The following is a 9,297-nucleotide window of genomic DNA, read 5'->3' as shown; positions in this document are numbered from 1 at the left end:
TTATATTTATTTATAGCGTACCTAGCCGCATAGAGTGATCTTGATCTTGCGAGATCGTTGTGACGTGGTTTGGAGGAGCCTTCACTTCTCGAGGATGCGCGCGGCGCGGTTGTGTGATGATCTGTGCATTTTGATGTACGGAGAGTGAGTTTGACACAACATATGTTCCAGATATATGTAATGTCGTACTAATTGAGTAGCAACCGGGTGTAATATATCCGTACGCTCGTACTCTTTTATGTTGGTGTATATGAACATAAAAAAATATACGATCAATTATCAGTCGAGAATAATAAAAATGGACCGTGTATATATTCCTGTGCAATAAAAAATCAGTTCTACTCATTTTCAAATGCTACAAACTAGCTACGTTTTCTAAAATATATTCGCAAAAAAATATAAGAAATATTCAAAAAAAACTAACTGATATGGTCAAAAAAAACTAACTGATATGGTAAAAAATACAAAACGGTAATGATGAGGTTTTGTGTTGTAATTAATTGGAGCAACTGTTACAGGGCTTCAGCCAATTCTCTTAAACACCATACAGACATTGTGATTCATATAGCCCATTAGCCTTCTCCAAGGAACTTCCTCTGCTTCCACGAAATTAACAATGAATTGGCACGGTGGACATAATCTGCAAGCAATATGTTCCTGTCACGTTAATGTTCCAACACTTTCCCGCTCCGCCGCCTTCCACTCCAAGCTTTTGACTCGTAAACCCTACAAATACTACACTGCCCTGCTGTTCGCAAGCCATTTGCATGCTCTAGCTAGTAGTGTCTCTGTTCTTCTTGATTTATTTGCCACTGCATCTGTTCATCTGTTCTTCAGACAATGAAGCTGCATCGACAACTATCCATGGGGAAGCTGTCGAGCGCCGTGAGAGAGCTCTGGGAAGGTCTTACCGTCGGCGCGCATCGACCCGCGGACGACGACTACTTCAGGGGCAGCTACGAGTTCTCGTGCACGACCACACCTGTCAATGTTCTGACGGTGAAAGGACGACATCGACGTCGCCAACGGCGCCTGCCACCGTGCGTCGGCGCCAAGCAAGCAACGGAGATGCTGGCGGGGACCGTCGTCACAAGGAGGGACGTAGGGTGGTCGCCGGAGCTGGAGCGCTCATCTCAGGCCATGGCGGCGCTAGACATTGACGGTCTGGCCGAGGTTTCGCGAGCAGCTGAGGATGCAAGTAGAGGTTGAGCAGGAGGCAAGGCCCAAGTCTCGCTTGGCGCGATCTGTATCAACGATGTAAGCTACAACTACGAATTCTAAACTCAGTCTCGTGTAGGGATGAAAACGATATGGATATTTTCCGACCGTATTCGAAATCGAATCCGTTTAGAGAGGTTGAGATCTGTCCGTATCCGAGTCCGGATATCCAACATCCGATACCGTATCCGTATCCGAATACTCAAATCGCATATTTATGATGTCGATATCCAATCGTATTCTATCCGACATAGTTGACACTATCCGTATTCGAATCAAATCCGGACAGAAATATGAAAACAAATGTAATATCGGTGATATCCGTTCGTATCCGATCCGTTTTCATCCCTAGTCTCATGCAACATATTACCGGACTACTACATCCATTTTATAATAGGTACTACCTCCGTCATGAAAATATGAGAATGATACGGTTTCATTAATCAAAGTATCTAAAGTTTAACTAAGGATATGTTTCGATTGACGGATCAATGTAGCCCGTTCACATGCCCTTAACCCAACTTCATCCGCTCATTTTTTCATCCGAAACAATATTTTTCTCTCACAACATTTTATCCAAAACAGTATTTTTTATCCACTTTCCTGAAAAAACCCTCAAGCCGAACGGGTCCGAACTAACCTCGAACAGAGGGAGTAGCCGCAAGCAACAGCGCCAGCACAGGCGATGTACTGCAAATACCGGCCATTTGGCCAGAGAAGAATGCTATCAATCAACAATACAATCAGTAAATGCGTATGAGAGAAATCCTCACCGCATGGGCACTGGAATCATTAAATGCAATCCTTAACTTTGATTCACTGCACTTCTCAATATTATATTCTGACTACAAAGAACCGCAGCGCATAGACACGACCTTATTGAGTTCAGAGAAAAAACAATGTATCTTTAACCTTATAAGCTTACGGTGTAAAAACGGAATATCAAAAGTGCTCAAACCGAGAAAGTTTCGCCTTGCTAAGTTCTCTTTTCTAACCGAATAAATAAGGTACCCCCTCAGTCTAAGTTTTCATCTATAACTCACGGCAGAGTCCCACATTTTGGGTGTCCAAAACTTTCATAGCATGCCAGACTGCAGCCAGTCTACCGACGACCTACCGACGACCTCCAGGCTTCCTTGCAGCTGGGGCCTGCTCGTCCTCGTCCGATTCAACATCCCCGTACTGCCAGATCCGCAGCCTTTCCTTCTTTGCCTTCTCCTGGAACTGTTCCAGGTTCTGGAGAGCTGTCTTCCTCTCCCTAGTGTCCCATCTCTTGCTTCTTTCAAGCCGGGCAAGCCCTTCCTGTAAATGCAGGGAGAGTGGGTGATGTTAGAAATAAACATATGTTCCTGGCCAAATAGCCATAATACAGCTTTTCACATAGGTTTTCCAAGAAATTGATCACATCGTCTGTCAACAAATGAACATATATTTCTTTACTTAGTACTGTAGTAGGAAGTAATGTGTGTTATATGTTTATAGGCATTTTGCGTGGCATTTATATCTTTGCTGACTAGTTAGTAAGCAGCTATTTGTCTTCAAACATGAGCAGTAGGGATGTTCTACAAAACATGAGCGAAGGTTATGTACTAAAGCAGTCAGTAGCACAAACCTCAAGCATGGTAGCATTTATGCTACTTTCTGTCTCGGCATCAACAAGAGTAACAATGAGAACATTTCCGGTTCCTTGTCCTTTTGATTTGCCCCCAGATGCATCACGTTCTTCGATCATTGCCCGAAATTGCTTTGAGCTACTGAGCAAACATTCGCTTAGATACTCTGCTGCTTCCTGACCAAAGTCATCCTCAACACTAGGCACTTTTATGAAAGCAAGGCTGCATAGCTGAGCAAGAGCAGGAGACGAGGAAACAGATGGGTCAACAGGTCGTAGACGACTGTAGGGAACCACCTCTTGGTTGCCATAGTCAATATAGAATACTTCAAACTTGTCGTTCGGAGATTCTACAGAACGAGGTCCATTAACAATCTGCACAAACCACATGAAGACTTAATAATAATATTTCTAGAATGACCAGGAGCTAATAATGGCAATTCGAGCATAAAGTATAAAACTATGTTGTGATTCGCTTGAACTACTTTTCAGCTAACAAACAGTGTTTTTCTCTCACAAAAAATCAGCATAAGCCAAATTTCAGCATAAGCGAACAGTGTGAAGAAAATTCAGACATAAACATGACTTTGGTCAGGACATCCTGCAAATGTGCAAGTAATCGATTTCTAATACCAGTGACAATATATTAACTAATTTACATGGCACACTGAACCAAATAAATATTGAAAGTTAGCTTTCTCTATCCATACTATTCATCTCATGTTCACTTGCATTCTGTTGCTAAAAACGAATAATGTTGTAATTCATCAACCACCACATAGGCAAACACCTGTTGTTAGACAAACTGGGTGTGCAGTGCCACAAGGGAGTTCTTTATGAAACAGGAAATTATGAGAACCAACAGAGGGGTTTATTATTGGTCCCATATTTATTAGATACCATGAGAAGGCTTGCCTAGTCCTAATGTGTAAAGTTCTGATGTAATTTCCATAAAAACTTGAAAAGATGAGACAGAACGCCCTCATCAAGGTGCTAACAACCAAAATAACTGGTACGGGTTATTTTAGAATCATCAAACTTACAGTGGCCATAGGAGAAGAAATTTCTGTATAGAGCCCTAGGGTATAAGCTAGTAAGACAGAATTCAACTATTGACTTTGGCCCATAAAGATTAGTTGACTTCATCATACACATTTAGTAACTGTACACATACCATAGCTCTGTTCCAGGAGTTGTCAAGGCTAAATTGTGCAAGAACTATCTCTCCCTTCACAGGATTAAAAGCACCAATGACTGGCGCATCTTTAAGTTTCAAAGATGCAAGCTGCTGTTGAATTGAAGCCACCCTCTGGTCACCCACTGTCTGAACATAAAACTTCCCACCACCAAGAACTTCCGTGACGACAACCTAAATAGAGTCAGTCAAGAAGTTAATTCAACCCAAATAAATGGAGTGTGCTTCAAAAATATCCTTCGTGAACAAACCTTGAGAATTTCCTTTTGTTTAGATTCAGGTGTGGATCCGTTGGAAGCATTTTCACCCTCGACATAGTTCTCCCATATCTTGAAAAGTTAAGTGTCAGTAATTGTTTTTCCCTTTTTTACAGCTCGGGGAGAAAAATGAAATGTTACCTTAATCTTTTGTTGCTTTGCAGACTGTTCAGCTCTTGTTAGGACATAAGCATCTGTGATCCTATCCAAGCCAAATGAACTCAGCTTGGCGAGCCCAGCTTCCAGAAGTACAGAGCCCATGTTGGTCTTGGACTCCCACAACGAACCTATGAATGTTCCTGTCCTATCAACTGCTTCAACCTCTATCTGTGTGCCACTTGCATCCTTCAGAAACTAAAAATGGGGAAATGGAAGAACCAAAAGAGACAGCTAAAGTTGTACCTCCACATCACGTTGTAGTATCCTTCTCCTCATCAAAGCAATAGCTTCATCTGAGTATGGCTCGCCTTTACCAGGACACCGAACACCAGATAATGAGAAGGCAATACTGCAAGTCTCCTTAGGAATTGTTAGTTTGAACCGATGGCCACTAAAAACATATTCAACGATGGCCGAATGCCTTCTGTTCCGCTGCAAGAATGGAAGGAAATCTTTGGCCTTCTTTGCAGATACCTATCCATACAAGGACCACACTAATAGGTTAATGAATGATGCAGAAAATATCAAAATCGAACTGATGGAATGAAAGAACATCACTTACAGTTGTTAAATCTGTTATATGCATCACAGGAGATTCTTTTAGAGAATGCACTCCTTTCTTTGCTTTCTCAGCCCGTGATTCAGCTGCTAACAAAGCATCATAATAGTGTGACCTTTCCTCATAATCCCTGTGTTTAGATGTTTTAGCAAAGCCTCGTGAGAGCAAAAGCTCAGCAACATTAACTCCAGGCTGGCTGGCAGAGCTCGGAGCAGAAGATATGTCATCTCCGTCAGTATGTGATGGTGAACCCAGAAAAACTGAACCATAATCTAGAACTCTCGTATCAGCCATGTTTGCTGTTGGAGCAGCACTCTGCCCATCCACAGTGCTGATCCTTCGAGAGTATTCCATTTCAACAGCCACCTAAAAATGAAAAAATGGGGAGAAACTCAATCTATTTTCTACTAAGAATAACTGTTTATGATGAATTAAAAACTTCAGCCAGATTGTCATAAGCCCCATCTACATACTTGCTTGCCAATCAACCTCGTGCGCAAGAACTCCTTAGATTCACGACCAAAAGGTTCAGGCTTCACATCTGTACGAGCATTGCCCAACTTAGGAGCCCTAATGCTTGACAGATTAACCCGACGTTCAGCTGAAGGACTGCCATATGGAGCAGCATCATCAGCCACAATAATACAATCCCCACTTACAACCTCTACGACCTGTAAAGAGATCAACATGAAAAAAAAAATAGTTATTATCAAACAATTATGTGAATTATGATGAATACACACTATCATCTGAGAACATAAAACACACTTTTCCAGTAAATTTCTGGTCATGAATGGGCTTCGAGTTTGTCACCGGTGGCTTAAACCCTGTCCAGATTCTCAATTGATCCTTTTTAGCCTGAAGTTCTGCGTTCTTCAGCTTTATTTTTACTTCAACATCAAGCATATTAGCACTCCACTCAACATACTTTGCAAGCCCCTGTAGCACAAAGGTTGGCATGTAAATTTTTAATGCAATAAGATTTAACAATTTAAGAATGTGAAAGCAATCATATTTAACAGTTTAATTTAGTTACTTCATGATGCCTGATAGCATGCGTAGTCAAAAGAAACTATATGGATAGATATTGGCCATACATTTTCGACAAGCTCAAGGGCCAAGTCCTTTGCAGTCTCTCCATCAGGGTAATACACAGAACCAATTATATTACTAAAGCTGTCTGTGCCTTCCACCACAATACGCACCTAGGATTTTTTTTATAAGGGAAAGTTAGGCCAAGTAACAAAAACAAATTATTCATGCCAAGGCAATAGAGGAAAATCAGAATAAGAGATAGCTTACATCTCTGTTGAGAACTCTAGTCTCTGTGAAGTGCTTGGCTTCTCTTCCATACCTATCTGGTGGAATTTCAGCCGAAGCTGCAGAAGCAACAAGTCTTTGTGCTGTAGTCAGTTGCGCAGGTGTTCCCTCAGAATCTTCACCGTTCACGCCATTAGCAGTATCATCAGTTTCAGCAATTACAGTAGGTGCCGATGGGCGTCTCCCCATTGATGGAGCCTAGATTTATTTCTAATTAATATTTACTTCGTATAAACATAAAGAAAACAACACCAAATTATGAGTAGCTTACCTGTACTCCAGCAACATATATCTGTACAAACTGGAAACTAGGGAGTAAATACACACGAACAGTACTGCCATCGCGAACTTGTTCAACAATGGCCGCCAAACTCTTGCCTTTATTTACAACCGCAAAACCCTTCGCATCAAAACCACTTGCTTCACCAATTGCAGATGGTGGAAGATCTCTTATTGACTCTTCAGCAGCACCAGGTTCCTGAATGTAGATGAGAAGCATACAACAGCAAAATCAAGAAAATCGTATCTCATGCAATACAAAATGAGTTGATCACAAGAGATGATAAATTGCTAACCTTGCTCCAACGACCAACACCCTGTTGCTTGGCAACTTCCTCCAACCTCAACAGCTCAGCAAGGTAAGGGTTTTGTTCGCCCCCCTTGGGGCCTTGCTCCTTTACCTGATTAAGCAAATAGAATAATAAATCAGTAACTTATCTAGTTTACAATACAGTAACGCATCAGTAAAATATGATAAAGATACTCAAATATGAAAGTAAGATGGTTCTTACCCTTGCCCATCCAGCAGAAACTACTGAGTATGCAACATTCTTGTCGCCTAGATAAACAGTTCCAAATTCTCGTCCAATATTAGGGGCTGTATAATCCACTCTGAATGTGACCTCCTGTAACAGCAGATTATAATTTTGCATTGTCCAGAAAAAAAGAAGAATACAATGAATGGTATGAGAGCTTTCAAATGTAGCACCTTCCCTATACAAAGTTTTCTCAGAAACTCTCTGCTTTCCCATGCGAAGGGCTCATCAACTCCACCACGGCGAGCCTAGAACACCATGAATAAACAAGCGAAAAATGAAAACTAGAGAAATGAGTAAAATATCAAGAAGCCACAATTGATACCGAGTACATAGTTCCAAGAGAAAAATTTCGTAACAAAATGCAACCAAAAAACAATTTGAGAATTGCCCCACATTCACTAGTCCTCAAGCATAACCTCAAAACCTAGTAACCTAGTTTGTCTAGAGCAACCCAATGACTTCCACCAGATTCATGAAACAAATGGAAACTAAGAGTAAGTGAAAAGGCAACAAATATTGTGCATTACCGACAAGGAAATTCACCAAGTGCAGATTGATCTTACCAGCCTTGGGGCCATAAGGTAGGACAGGGTGATGGACTTCTCAGGTGGGATCTCAGCCTTTGAGCTCCCCATGATTAGTAGACAATCCCCAGATGTCACAGCCTTCACCTTACCCCTGAACCATCCTGACGCTCCTGTGTTCGACGCCATGATACCAGCTTACACCCTGAAATCAAAAGGAAAGACGGTCATTTATTATTAGATAGTGTAACCTAACTAAGTCTTGTTTCCTGTCATATTCGGCAACTCGCATGTTACCGATATTTGCATTTTTATCTTCTACAGGTAGCTAAAATGACGAAAATGGAAAATACATGAGACACTTAAGTGGAACAATCTCAGTTTTCACACGAAATGCTTCCCTTTGAATACAAACCAAAAAATAACCATATTTATGGTCAGACAACACCAGTCACTCCACTTGTCAAACAATTAAAACCATCACCGGAGGAGCTGTTTCACATATCGAAATGGAAACTGAAATATCATCAGTGTAAAGTGCACACAGGTAGACAGGCCATGACATCTTGCTTTTATCCTACACAGGAATTATTCAGCACGAGCAGGTTTCTCTAAAGGGAAACATGGAAAAAATTGCTCAATAAAGATTTGGCCCACACCTAGCCCCGAATACGCGCAAGAGTCCAACTACCCGCCCCAGGGGTCACGGCGTCACGCAAACCCAGACACCTTTCTACGACAGCGCAAAAGCGCGGGCAGAGCAGCTCAGCAACGCGCACAGATGGCGTAAATCCAAATCCAAAAGTGCTAAATCTAATCCAAAGTCCACCCCTCTGCGCCGAGCAGCCATGCAGAGCTGCGACCGTACACGCATGCGCAGATCTGGCACCGGCACAACACGAACACGCGCGATCTCGTTGAATTCCGACCCCGGCGAGCGGACCCCGACGAGAGCAGGCTGCACAGCGTCGAATCAACCGCGGGACACAGCCCACAACGCATAGATCGGGGTGAGACGCGGTCCTAAACGCCCAGATCTGCGAGCTAACGCACCCAAGCCGCCACGAAACCAAACGTGCGCATCGGATCAAGGAGCAGGAGCTAACCTGGGCCTCGGCGGGATCGCGCCCGACGCGGCGGTGACGGAGGCGTGGAACAGAGGCAGATCTGGGCAAGCGGATAAGGGACGGGTAAGGTACCTCAGCTCCGGCCGGCGTCGTTATATAGGCACGGGGGGTGGGCGCGCCCCTCTCGCCGGCGTGGCGTCGAGGCGTCGAGAGCGCGTGAGGTTTTTGGGGTGTAGCGAGTGGCGAGACGACGGGGGAGGGAATGGAAGAGGGAGCTGTGGGTGGAGAAGGGTGGTGGTTTATAGGGCGCGACGCCAGTCAGTCGCCCCAGCGCGAGGTGTGAGGAAGCAGGCCGGTTTTGGCTTCGGCTGAGGTCCCGTCCCGTGCGCCCAGCGCCCGCGTCATGGATGGCTGGATGGATGGGCTCGACGAGGGCCGCTCGCTCGCTCGCTCGCTTTCTCGCTGAATTGGGCGTGGAGTTCATTGGGCGAGACGCGAGATCCGAACGCCACCTGCGGAGCTGGAAAGGGTAAACTGCATTGGTTTGTTTCGGTGTAAGAAAAGACGC

General features: G+C 43.6%; 1 protein-coding gene across 2 annotated transcripts; it reads right to left on the bottom strand.

The window, feature by feature from the left end:
- Positions 1 to 2,010: 2,010 nt before the first annotated feature.
- On the bottom strand, positions 2,011 to 9,095 carry LOC136477412 (ribonuclease TUDOR 1-like). Of its 2 annotated transcripts, none has more exons than XM_066475566.1 (17): positions 8,769 to 9,095; positions 7,702 to 7,867; positions 7,309 to 7,383; positions 7,112 to 7,225; positions 6,896 to 7,000; positions 6,592 to 6,798; positions 6,303 to 6,518; positions 6,098 to 6,205; positions 5,769 to 5,939; positions 5,474 to 5,671; positions 5,004 to 5,366; positions 4,685 to 4,915; positions 4,424 to 4,609; positions 4,277 to 4,354; positions 4,005 to 4,199; positions 2,831 to 3,205; positions 2,011 to 2,520 (listed from the first exon to the last, which is right to left on the bottom strand). In XM_066475566.1, exons 2-17 carry the CDS (start codon positions 7,849 to 7,851, stop codon positions 2,332 to 2,334), a joined length of 2,961 nt encoding a protein of 986 aa, XP_066331663.1. In that variant the 5' UTR covers positions 7,852 to 7,867; positions 8,769 to 9,095; the 3' UTR covers positions 2,011 to 2,331. The 2 variants fall into 2 exon arrangements, with proteins under 2 accessions (XP_066331663.1, XP_066331664.1); XM_066475567.1 differs by having other exon boundaries at positions 8,862 to 9,095.
- Between the last annotated feature and the right edge of the window lie 202 nt (positions 9,096 to 9,297).

The sequence above is a fragment of the Miscanthus floridulus genome, chromosome 8, assembly GCF_019320115.1.
Source record: "Miscanthus floridulus cultivar M001 chromosome 8, ASM1932011v1, whole genome shotgun sequence".
NCBI classification, from domain to species: Eukaryota; Viridiplantae; Streptophyta; class Magnoliopsida; order Poales; family Poaceae; genus Miscanthus; species Miscanthus floridulus.
Note: the sequence above shows the minus strand (reverse complement) of the source record. Positions and strands in the feature narration are given on the sequence as shown.